Consider the following 13239-nt stretch of genomic DNA (forward strand, 5'->3'; position numbering starts at 1 on the left):
GACTAGGGGATAAAAGGCAGCAGCCATGTTGGAATCCGTGAACTTCTTGATACTGAAAGATCATAACTACGTTCTTCATTCTGGGTCCTGCTTCTTTCAAACATCTGTCTCCCAAACACAGAGTCAGGCAGATAACATAAAAAAATAAATGGATAAATAAATAAATATCATCAAGGCTGTCTCCCCTCCTCTTTGGTTCTGATAGGGCACCAAGAGATTGCTCTATTCTATACTTACCTGATGGTAGGGGTGGAGAAAGAGATAAAGGACCTCCCTGATCCCTGCAGAGATGCCTTCACCATAGGAATTAGTGAGCCTGTCTGAGCTAAGGTACTACTGTCAGGAGGGGATCAGAGATCCCCACCTTCTGCTCCCAGTGATGTCCGACAGCTTCCAGAAGCTATCGATCTTGCCTGTGCTTTATCTCATTATCCCCTCTTACTCTGAGATTTCTCAAAACAAATATCAACTAGCAGAGTTCTTTCTCTAGGCCATGGGAGTCTACCCTGTCTTCTCGAGAATCATGAGTTTCTAGTCTTCCCTTTTGTCCTCCCGTTTCCTTACACACATGCTCACCAACCCCAGATCACACATTTCCTTCTATGACAGTTTCTGCCCCAGGATGAGTTAGTGTTCATTCCCTGACTCAGCATTTTCCAGATTCCCATCTCCCACCCACCTCCTTGCCTTCCACTAGAGACACTATATGAGTGTCTTTCCTAACAAGTCGAGATTACTCTGAATTCCTCAAGGGTCACCACTATCAAGAATAGTGGTGACAGAATTGGAGACTTCTCCATGATGCTCCAATCTGGATGGACTTGAAGTGTTTGCGTTCCTCCTTTGTTACCTGGTGACCTAAGCAAACTCACCTAGCCATTGCAGGGAAGGTGCTCTGGACATGGGGCAGCCAACATGGGAGTGGGAGGGAAAAACCACTCACACGGGAAGCAGAGTCTGCTCTTCAGCAGAAAACAAACCACCTGTGGCCACTTTCCATGTCTCCAGATGTTGTCAGGGGACATCTGACACTATACGGGATGGAAGGTCACTCACAGTTGATCCTGTGGGTCCCTTGTGACCTGGGCAGGGAGAAGTCTCTATGGAGTTTCCCCACTTCCTCCCAACTCCCGAGGGCTAGATTGCTCAGGCCCAAGAGCCATCCAAACATATATCTGATTTCTAGGGCCATCCTTTTGGAATAAGACTTAAGTTTAACCACCACTTGGAAACACATCTCTTCTTCCCTTCCTCTGGGGTCCTGTGTCTTCCATCCTGCAGGCAGGTACCTGGGATGAGTCTAGGGAAGTCCAAGCCCCTGAGAGTGAACCCCTGGGATCACTAGGTGCCCTGCAATGGTACTGCAGATAGGGGTGGGGATGCCGGCCTCTACATCTTTAATAGGCAGGGGCAGAAGAACTCGAATTAGGGAGTTGGGGCCTAGGGCTCTAATCTTGGGGGTGGGGTAGACTGATTGTCCTTGTAGAAGGCCAAGTGTCTCCCTCCTAGGGATCTTACTAGGGCCCCCTCAGGTTCAGCCACACACTGGACTTGCTTCAGCTCCTCAGAGAGCGAAAAGTGAACCTGAGCCAGAGGGGGGAGCCAGGACAACCCTAATAAGCCAAAAACCCCCAGGAGGCCAGTTTCAGGACTTGAGCCTGGCTCACCGGGATCCCCACCAGGGGGCAGAGGGGAACCCCTGAGGCCAGCGGCAGGAGGCAGGACCAGTGGCTAGGAATTGGCCACCTAGCACACTCTCGACGCTCTAGCTTAAGGCAACGGATGGAAGAGGGCCAAGGAAACCCTCCTTTTCTCTGAAAGTTTCAGGCCAGTCCTCCTTGGTGGAGATCTGTCTATCCATATCCCGCCTAGCGGGCCTCCCCCACCTCACCGCCTCTTTCTCTGGGCACCAAAGGGTTGAAGGGCTGTGCACCGGGCTCCCTCCACAGCCCAGTCTCCTCCCTGCGCCCCCTCCCCGCGGTGCTGGCCAGCGACTCATAGCATCCCGGGCGCTGTCCCCCGCCCGTGCGCAGCCCCCCTGCCGCCGACCCACCGTGGGGTACGGGAAGCTGCGCTCGCTCTTGCTGTTGGCGCGCTCCGGCCGCCGCTCGGCTCCGAGTCCCCCACCCACCCACCCCCCGCGTGGACACTGGAGTGCGACCCGGAGCCGCACTCCCGCAGCCTGAGGTCAGGGCCTGCTCCGGGTGGCCAGCGGCCGGCCCTCCTCTCGCCGGTCCTTCCCCGCTCCTCCTCCACCGCCCCCGCCGCCCCCGCCTCCCGGCCGCCCCCGCCGCCGCCGCCCCAGGCCGAACGCGGGCGCGGAGCGTGGGAGCCATGGCGCGCGAGCAGGAGAGGGACCCGGAGCGCAGGGAGGCGGCGGTGCGGGCGAGCGGCGAGGAGGAGGAGGCGGCGGGGGAGGAGGGACTGAGCGATAGCGACGAGGGCGACGGCGTGGAGACCGGCAGCGGCCGGGAGGAGGGAGAGCAGGAGGCGGCGGCCGGGTGGGAACGCAGCGAGGACGCGCGGCTGCTGCGCGCAGGGCTGCCTCCTGCCGCCGTCCCCGCCGCGGCCGCCCGCGACCCAAGCGGACGCCGCCCGCCAGGGACGCCGCCGGGCAGTCCGAGGATGCCGCCGCCGGGCGACCAGGACCGCGCGCGCCGCCGCAGCCGCCGCCGGCGGAGGGACCTTCTGCTGAGCCAGCTCTGCTTCCTGGCCTCGGTGGCGCTGCTGCTCTGGTCGCTGTCGAGCCTGCGAGAGCAGAAGGGTGAGTGCTCGCCGCCTGCCCCGAGTGGGCGCTGCGGCTCCAGCAGTTCGGGCTCTCGGGGCTCGGCGCCCGGCGAACTGCGCTGGGTCTGGCCACACCGAACAGGCACGGGGACACTCCAGTCTCTTGCGGGGCTAGGGAGGAAGGGGTCTGAGCTCTAGGACTGCAGCGGTGGAGGAGTGACCCTTTGGGCACCAAGAAGACCTTTACCTCTTGCCTTCTGCCCCTTTCCCACAGCCTGGCTGATAGTGGCGATGGTGACAGGAAGGAACCCTTTCACTGCCAAGGCCAGTAATAAAGTTGTTCTGACAGCAATCAGTACCTGTGCAAGTAACCAACCACCTGTACTCCTGGCTCGCTGAGGGAATGCAGGGCAGGCTGACCAGCTCACAGCCGGTTCTCCACGTGTTCTCCACACAGAACAGGTGGGGTGGGCAGTGGAGAATGCTCTTTGCCATCTTGGCGATCCAAGAACAGGTGCTGGGAACTTCGGATAGGAGAAAGTGATAGCTACCAGCCAGGGTTTAGGAATGGGCTTGCTCCCTTAAAGGGTTGCTCAGCAGGAGCACATGGATTCATTTCTCAAGGCTGGCTTGCTTCCTTTCACCGACTTGATGCTGGGGGCGGGCCACTCCATGCTGCCCACTTTTTCCTTGGTGCTTTGGCTGGTGGTGCATACACACTTGTACACACACACACACACACACACACACACACACGATAGTTTGGTTTTATCTTTGCCCTTGGCTTTTTTGGAGCTAAAATAGACATTGAGGAGAAATGTGCTCAGAACAGTTGTCCATTGGAAACAATTTGGACTCTGGGGTGCAGCTGTGTAAGAAAAAGAAACAAAACAACACCACAGAAAGGAAAGACTTGAAAGAATAACGGTCGTAAAATGATTTTGTATCCTGGCTTTTCGAATATCAGGGTTTGTGGGGAAGCAGACAAATAAATGATTGTGGGGTAAAACAGTTACAGATATGTGCTGTACTGTTAAGATAGACACGATCTAATACGTGGTGCTTTGAAGCACACAATAAAAGCATTTTGATAGCGATGGTGACATTTTAAAAGGTGCCATCAATCAAGAAAGGGATTTCCCTCACAATGGCTGGTGTGGTGCCTCGTGGTGAAACTCAGGGGTCATTCTGAACTTAGCAGATCTCTCTACAGACTTCATCATATATGGTAATAGGAAAGAAGCGGGCCTGGTCTTCAGCAAAGCCCTTAGACTCCATGACTCTCTCTATTGCTTTTGAATCTCTGATTTTCTGCCCCTGGGTACTGACGTGAGGGAGGGGGGCTGTACTGTTTGAATGAAGTGAGACTTTTTTCCAAGGGAAGATTCAGACCTGCTAAGCAGTATGCACTGACTGTCCCGAAAAGGGTGAGTGGAAGCCAGCAGATAGTTTATGCTTCCGTTGGCAAGAGTTATTCCAAATCACTTGGTTGCCGTTTCTCTACAGGTTGGAACCTGTGAGTAACAGGCTTCCCAGCACTTTCCAGGGCATAAAAGACATTTATCCTGGATGTTGAATATGACCCATAGGATTAAGTGGATCAATTGCAGGAGGTTTCCGTTCCTGCTACCACCAGATGCTGGAATATCTGGGCTGATATGGCATCACACACTGTGAACTTAGAATCTGATGACTACACTTCCCTTTTGAGGTAGTTTTCCTGACATTTCTTTCCAGGTGTTACTGACTCAGACATCATTCCATAGCATTCCCCCATTTCATTCCTTCTCTTGTTTATCTTTCTCTTCTCTTTCTCACTTCTCTAGCCTGTCTGCTAATATCTAGTTTATGAACACTTCCATGAATAGCAAGAAGACTTAGTTGGGGAAAACCCAACAATGCTAATGACCTTGCTACCCAGGCTCTGTTTACAGCCCCCACCCCCAACTCTATGACTTGCTAGTCTTAATTCGGTCTCTAATCACCTTTTCTTGCATTAGATACTGATGTTTTCAATAGGTGAAGCACAGCCATGTTGGAGCAGCAAGGCATAGTCTTCTTTTGAGATAATTTTAAACAGATTATTTACCGCATAGAGATCTTCCAATGATATTTTTGCCTAGGGAATTGCCGTTTAGTATTATAAACATGGGGCAGAGACTCTTATCCTGAAATTTGGGGGCCATTCTACATACTATCCTTGTGTCATGGGCAAAGGGTTCAGAATTCACCTCATTTTAAAAATACTGGGACTCACAAAGGGTGACTGAGTGAAGTTATATAGGAGGTGAGGTGTGGAGGTATAAACCAACCTTAGGTGACCTTTGTTCTCAGCTGTGTTCCTTGCTTCAGGTGCAAGACTGTGGTGCTCATATGGTCAGGGGGGTGGGGTACCTTCCTAATGACCAAAGGTAATTTTTATGTTTAAAGGCATGTGGTAATTATTAAAGATAACCGGATATCCCCTCAGAGGCTTGTTTCCCATGATTCCCACCCCCACCTTGTTCTTTTTCTTTCTTATAAAAAGGGTGGTTAGTTCTTTTTATAAGAAAATCCAAATAGAGGTGTATGGCTGTTATGTTACATAATGTCTAAAATTTCTAATCATGGAATTTGGCATCTCTTTCTTAATTTCTAAGTAAATCCAGATTTGGTTATATACTGAAAAGTTTGCTTCTGTTTTGCAAAGCTCTGTATTTGGTTAGAAGTATAGAAAGGAATCTATATTGTTTTTGTTTTCTCCTTCTGTGTAGCTAGGACATGAGGATTGTTTAATTTAGGTCAGGAAGAGTTAGTGCTGGAATGAGGAGAATTCTTAATTCTAACTACAACAAAAGCAATAATAATGATAACAACTACAGTTTGGGCATCCCAAGTGCCAGGCTCTGTGCCAAGCACACTTTCTGTGCATTTACCTCGCTGGCAAACACTGTCTTCAATGCTGTGAGCCTGCAGCAGGGGACCCACAAAACCCAGGTGCCCTATTTAGTGGTTGCCAATGGAGATCTCCTTTTTGATCTCTGTGTTCAAAGACAATTTAAATAAGGTGTTAGATTTGCTAATGAAGTTTTCATTTATTCTTGCAATGAGAACAGATTACTTTTATATGTATTGAGTAGCTTAGAAGTGTTTCACTTTTCTTGATATAGACTACATGGTCATCTTTCTCCAGGAGTAGGAGTAAAATAAAAAAAAAATCACACACACACACAAACACTTTTGTGCATATCTCTAGGAAGTTCTAAGGGGTGTAACTAAGAAAAAACATATATTTGAACACACACAAATACATACATCTGTGTGTACGCATGTGTATATGTGTATGTGTATGACATGGATATATATTTTATATGTCCATTATTATTGCTATCTAAAAAAAATGAGCTCCAACCTTGACTTCAAACAGCTGTTCACCTCTTCTGCTCATGGATAATTGACTCAGGAGTTTGGGCATGTTCCTGATGGCTTTTCTCTACTCCATTATGCCACAGGCCACGGCTGCGAAGACTGCAAGTCTGAGCCACCCGACTTGACAGTCAGCTCTGGAATCATCCCAGAGGACATCACACCCATGGATAAGGGCTGATGTGGATGTTGACGCAGACCAACCCATGGCCTTTCCATGGGGCTCAGCTTGAACTTCCTCAGAGCATGGCAGCCAGGTTCTAAGACACCACTCCTGAAAACAAGATAGAAGTGCTTGAATTTTAGGCTCTGGCTTCAGAAGTCACAGAGTGCTGTTGCCATGGTGGTCTTCTGCTGGTCGAGGCAGAAACAATGCTAGCCAGGTTGAACAGTGGGGACACAGAGTCTCGGCTTTCTCAGTATAATGGGAGATACGATGATTGATGTATTTGGAAACATCTGGAGATATGAAGGGATTGTAACTTAGGAGTGAGTGAAGGCATGGCCCAAAGTGGCCAGTGGTTGAATAAAGGATGTATATAATATGCATTTGCATGCATATATTTGTATATACACCCATGTGAATATATTCTGTAAATTCATGCACATGTGCAATATCTTTGAAATGTTCTCCAATCATGAAATTTAATTGCTGTTCATCTTATTTGATATGGAGATGGGAGGTAACTCCTGATGAAGAGCTACTGTAGGGTTTCAAACTGCAAACCGGAGAGTCGGTCTTTGCTTCCATGGACTCTTACTCAGCAGAGGGGTTGGGGTGTAACCTGCAGACCCCTAGCTCCATATCCCCTCCCTTGGTGCTGGACTTCTCTTTTCTGATTTTACTTGACTTTTTCTGTTGCTTCCCAAGGGTGTGACGTTTCTGGTCCCAGATTTCTCCCATGCGCAGGTCCACTGTACTGCTGTGTCCACCACAACTAACTAATCCTTCACTTCTGCAGTTACTTAATCCTTCACTGCCAGGCCAAGGTCCTCTGGACTATATTAGACTCCCCACGGCGTCCTCTGGAAACACTGCTTTCTGTTGACTGTATTTATCAAAGTCGGCAGCTATCTGTTTGGTCAGTGTTTGAGTAACATTCCTGCTCACCGGATTCTGAGCTCCGGGAGGTCAGAGACCCTGTGATCTATTCTGACATGTCACCCCTATCACCCAGCCCATACCAGGAGCTCAAAATATATTTGTTATGGATAAACAAGCCTTTTTGGTTTCTGAATTTTAATGCCCATGATCAAAACAAAACAGAACAAAACCCGTACCATGTTTTAGGCCCCTGCTTGCTGACATGTGTGTATTTTTGTAAGTTCTAGTCTTGGAGAGTTGACACAGTTACCCATTTCTCTTTGGAGATCACTGGGATGAAGGACAGTGCCAGGCTGTGCCTGATGTCAGTTGGAGAGTGGTAGGATTTGAACCAGGCCATGCCTGTGTCGAAGCTGCATATGGCTATATTCTCCAGCACTGGCAGAGAGGATGTGAACACAAGACAGGGAATCACCCTGCCTTTTTCAGTCAGCCAAGGAGTAAGGAGTAACAGAAGGTTGGTTTCATAGAAGCAGTATTTTAGAAACACGTTGCTTTCAACCTTTTCTATTTTCTGCACAAACATATATAGAAGTGTTTCTTTCCTCCTGCCTTTTCTTAGCTGCTCATCAACCCAGATTTTTCTCAAAGATTTCCTCTCCTTGCAAGCCTTGAATCCTTGTGGGAAGATTTTTTTTTTTCTTACCCTGGAGGGTTGGCAAAGCCAAAAGAATTGCAAAACTAGCTATTTGCTGAGCATTCCAAGGCCTGGTGGAAGCTGGCTGATAGTGCAGGACTTTGGCAACTCTTGCTTCTATAAGGAGTGTTCTTGCACACAAGGAGAATCTCTATGTGTGTGTTTGGGTAACAGATGGAAGGATATCACAGAGACTATCCTAATGGGGAAACTGAGGACTGGGGTGGGGGGGAGGGGTGTTCCAAAAATATCCATGGAGTCACATTGCAAGTGGGTTGTGATCTCAGGAGAGTAATTTGAGGCTTTTTGGCTGATGGCTGCCAGGTTCTGATTCTGTAGAGTTTATTTGACAGCCAGTCTTATTCATTGCTTGCAATACTTTCAAACAAGATCCTGTCATGTAGGATCTGAGAATGAGGAGTACTGCGGATGCAAGATTTGCTATGAGCCAAGGGATGATGGGCTTCCAGCACTCCACGTGCTGTTCTCTCTATCCACTTCTGCCTTGGGATTGGCCATGCTCCTCACTGTTGCTAGTCTTAGGCTTTGATGGCTTCCCTACCCCATCACCATGTTTGTTAGCTGCCTTTTTGTGAAATTCATCTCAGTGGATTCCTTGGAAGGAGTCCTTTCTGGGATTTCAGGGCAAGAGACCTGGACATCTTTGTATTTGCCCTCTTTAATCAGGCATTACTGGTTGTTGGGCTGACAGTGGTGTCTGAGATGATACTCAGTATCTATCTTCTGTCTTTGTGAGAAGCGAGACAGTGTAGCTACCTTTGAAGAATTGTTGGAGATATGAATGAGACATGCACTGTGTCCTGGAGCAGCATGTGATGCTTGGAGGCTCTGGAATCTGGGAAGCAAAGGGAAAGCAGAAGATGGGGAGGGGGAGGGATGGGGGGAGGAGTGGAGTTAGGCAAACTCCTAGAAAAGTGCACAAAAATAAATGCAGGCAGACAACTGACAGAGATACAACTAACTGCAGGTGGCCAATAGCCACAAATAACATTTTCCACCCTTAATTATCAAGTGGGAAATTGGAACATAAAAATAACCAAGATGATGTCTTTTTTATTTTTTATTTTTGGATAATTAGATTGGCAAAAGTTAGATGGGGGGGGGGGTTCAAGTGTAGTTAACTATAATGTGGAAGCTGTGTGGCTAAATCCTCCCCCTCCTGTTTGAATCATGTCCATGCTTGTGGGACTAGAACAGCCATATGCATTTTTGAGCCTTATGTGAAAATTCGATGGACTTGAAACCACATGGGGACCATGGAAGTGGTTGGCTATGACCCTGTGAAGTTTGGAGTTCAGGATTAGCAGGGAGCTCTAGGGGTCAGAAAGGACCAGTGCCAGTTGCTCATTTAAACCATGCAATCTAGCATCCAGTCTTTGCTCGGCAGTAGCTATGTGTTCCCAGGAGGGTGAGCAGATAAAACCAGCTCAGCTGCTACCCGGTTTAGGGAATTTCCCATTTGTAGCTTTTGCAGTATTGACAATGTTCCTCTTCATTTCCCCCTTTACATTGCTGCTTTGTTCCAGTTTGGATAAAAGGCATTTTTTTTTTTTTCACTCTGGTCTGCCACCAGAATTTGAACCTATGGAGGACACAGGAGAACAAAGGGGCCACAGTGAGCAATCTGCCATTACACATCGACACCACAATGTCCATAATGTCATTTTCCAGACAGAATGTGAAATGTTCATTTATGGATAGTTTGACTTAGTGGGCTGGTGGGACATGAAGCCGATAGTTAAGAGCCGGGACTATAAGCAGTTGCGACCACAGATGAGGAGCGGAGCCGAAGGTGAAAATCATCTCTTTGGTGAGCTTCTGCTCCTCAGTCTTCTCTGCTGTGTCACCTCGGGAACTCTGAGCTTCACTTGTGTCTCCATCTTACCCAGAGACGCTAATGGACTGCTGCAGAGTATGCTGTGGGCATCAGGATTCTTGGCAAGTGTGGGTGCCAGTGTGCAGCCAAGTCTGAACCTCAGTGGGCTAGGTTAATATGCAACGCTCACTGTACGTGACCATGTAAAGGCTCCATGTCGCTGAGCTGTGAAACACACTGAACTCACAATTTTCAGTTCTGAATGTAATCTACTCTCTTCTACTTAGGGGGCTAAACCTTTGCTACAATTTCAGGCCGAACTCTCTTCTCTCAGCCTCGTCTTATCCCCATGTGTATGCTGACATTAAGTTCTCCATGTGGGGTTCTCTTGGAAGTGATCTCCATCCAGATTCTTCCAGCTTTTCGTTGTCTGCTCAGGTGGCTTGGTCATCTTGCTGTCTAGCTGTCATCTTGCCACCTTCTCTCAGCTCTATGCTGCACACATCTCTCTCCACTCTGCCCTGGAAGCTATCTTCCAGGAAATCATGTGTGTATCTCTCAGGGTACCCCTGTACTTGTCGTTTTGGATATCACATACTCCAGATGCCCCCATAATAAGGCAGAGAAAGCACAGGGTTGACACCTTGTATGTTTGAAGATATAATCCTTCTACTGACCCCACATGTCAGATAGATTGGTCTCATAATTTAGGTTACACACCTGTAATGCTAGAACTTGGGAGAGCAGAGGCAGGAGGGCTATGGGTTTAAGGCTGACCTTAAATCTAAGATAAAAGGAAAGGAATTTAGGGTGGACCTCATTTTCCCTGAGGATCTGATGATGCCTCTTGGCTATCTTTCTTTAAAGATGCCTTTAAGAAGTGCTGTCCTGGTTTTTTTTTTTTTTTTTTTTTTTTTTTTGTTTTTTTTTTTTGTTTTTTTTTTTCTGCTTTTAGACTCCATCTCCTTTTTTTGTCAGACATGTATGTGATTTTCTCTGCTTCTCATGTGCTATTTGCTCCCAGTGTCAGTGATGTTATAAAGACTGTTGTGGGTATGTGTCTGTCCAGGCTCATAGTCTTCAAATCTGGAAGTGAATGTCACCCAGGCCTGGGGACTTGCCCTCTGTGATGTTCACATCCTTGTTCACTTGGGTTCCTGAGGGTACCTCCTAGACTGTCTTTTTCCTCTACTTTCACCTTTTTTATTGATTTTTTTTCCTGTTTGAGAGAAGCTTTGTTATACAGCTCAGGCTGGTCTTGAACTCATGATCCTTCTGCCTTGCTTCTCACAGGCAAGTAAATATACAGTCATATGTAATTGCCCCAGACCTTTGCTCTGATATCTACTAATGTTATTAGTTATCTATCTATCTATCTATCTATCTGCCTACCTACCTATCTATTTATATTAACACATGTGGGCATTTTGACTACATGGATGTCTGTGTACCACATGTGTGCCTAGTACCTGAGGAGGCTAGAAGTGAATGTTGGATCCTCTAGGACTGGAGTTACAGAGGGTTCCAAGCTGTCATATGGGAGCTGGGGATCAAACTCAGGTCCTGTGGCATAGCAGCCAGTATTCTTAATCTCTGAGCCATCTCTCCAGCCCTTCTACAAGGTTTTTTTTCAAGAACTTTCCTCCCCTTAAAAAAAAAAAAACTTTACTTGGTGTGTGTGTGTGTGTGTGTGTGTGTGTGTGTGTGTGTGTGTGTGATGTGTCAGAAGCATGTGGGTGGAGGTGAGAAGGTAAACTGGTAGAATCAGAATCTGCTTCTGCCTTTAGTAGAGTCTGAGGACCTCACTCAGGTCACCAGACTTGCACAGGAAGCCATTTTACCCATGGGACCACCTTGTGTGGCCCAGGTTTCCTACTCTGACACTGGCTTTCATTTCTGAGGTCACAGCTCTAATTGCCAAGAGCTGTTTTACCTGTGAGTTCCTTTCGTAGTCTGTCTCACTTCATCCACATGCATTGTCTCTTCTACTTCTATAATACGTGCAGTAGTTCTGAAGTTTCTGTTGACTCCTGTGGACTCCTGTAAGCAGTAAAGTACTTCTTGTCCATTTATGTTGTTCATTTATGTATGTCATTTATGTTGTCCATTTATGTTCTAATCAGTGCCTTTAATAGCCAGGAGAACTTGTGTGTCTTTGTGTGCCTCGTGATTAGGTGGGGCCATTACAAATGACAGCATTAGCAGAGGAAGGTCTTGTTGGGGAGTATCCCCGGGAACTCACCTGACTGGGCCACATCACTGGGTAAGACTCCATCTTAACCACCCTCATTTCCCATCTTTGTCACGGGTCCATCAGATTTTCGAGAGAAGGGTCACTGTGCGCTGCCATCAGCAGGGAGACATGTTCTGTCAGGGAGTCCAGTGAAAGCAAAGGCTTTCTTCAGCAAAAGCACTTTTCTTTGACTCAAAGATTCAGGTCCTCCCAACCATGACTGTGAAGCGGGTCAATAATTTATTTGATGGCGGAACCCAGGCCATCCCAAGTTATTTAAGTAATCTTGCCTATCTTCCTTCCCTCCTCTTCCTTTTCTACTTTAGCTGCTGTACATAAGGAAACTAAAGATGGGTCAGAGTAAGAGGAATGGACAATCTTTTTAATTGGAAATATTTTATTGAGTGAACTGAAGATTCACATGTGGTGGGAAGCCAAATACAAAGACTCATTGTATGTGTTTTTTAGTTAACACCACTGTAATATCTTGCAAAACTGTGGCATAATATTATCAGGATGATGGTAACATCATTCAAATTTGCCTCTCTTATTCAGATTGATTCTCTTCCACTGAGTGTGTGTGTGCATGTGTGTGCATGTATGTGTGTATGTGTGTTGTCTTCTACATAATTTTGTAACTCATGTGGGTTTATGTATCTACCACCACAGTCCAGTTAATGGAGCAGGGTACCTCTTTGTTTTTGTTTGTTTGTTTGTTTGTTTTGAGACAGGGTTTCTCTGTGTAGCCCTGGCTGTCCTGGAATTCACTCTGTAGACCAGGCTGTCCCCGAACTCAGAAATCCACCTGCCTCTGACTCCCAAGTGCTGGGATTAAAGGCATGCCCTACCATTGCCCGGCCAGCAAGGTCCCTCTTAAGACAACACCATCTATACCTTTTAGTGCCAAAGGGTCAGTGATATTAAGTAGTTGGCAATAAACAACACTCAAATAAAGTCAACTTAAACATCATAATTTTAAGGACGAAGAGAAATAACCACCAAGAGTACTGTATTCTACACAAAATTTTGATTATATATTGGGGCACAGAAAGGATCATTAAGGCCATTTACATTTGGGACTGAAGATAATGGACAACCTCCTGCGTTTGTGGAGTTACTACTCTAATGTACTGAGATGTCAACTGAATACCAGGGGAGGGCTGTGCTTGGCTTGCTGATGGTTTCTTTAATGGATAATTACTTTCTGTCATTTGCACAATATTTCTGAATGAAGGATGCCTGAACATGGCTTCTTCAGATAAAGAGAACATTGAGGCAAATTAGCCAGGAAGCTT

The 13239-nt window shown here is 47.1% G+C and overlaps 1 protein-coding gene across 1 annotated transcript in view; it reads left to right on the forward strand.

Moving 5' to 3' along the window:
- Positions 1-2430: 2430 nt before the first annotated feature.
- Positions 2431-13239, forward strand: part of Slc24a3 (solute carrier family 24 member 3) — a 465352-nt gene continuing 454543 nt past the window's right edge. The window contains exon 1 of the mRNA XM_021179490.2: positions 2431-2764. Within this exon, the coding sequence (XP_021035149.2) occupies positions 2626-2764 (139 nt within the window). The 5' untranslated portion in view covers positions 2431-2625. The remainder of the gene's footprint in view (positions 2765-13239) is intronic.

The sequence above is a fragment of the Mus caroli genome, chromosome 2, assembly GCF_900094665.2.
Source record: "Mus caroli chromosome 2, CAROLI_EIJ_v1.1, whole genome shotgun sequence".
NCBI lineage: Eukaryota > Metazoa > Chordata > Mammalia > Rodentia > Muridae > Mus > Mus caroli.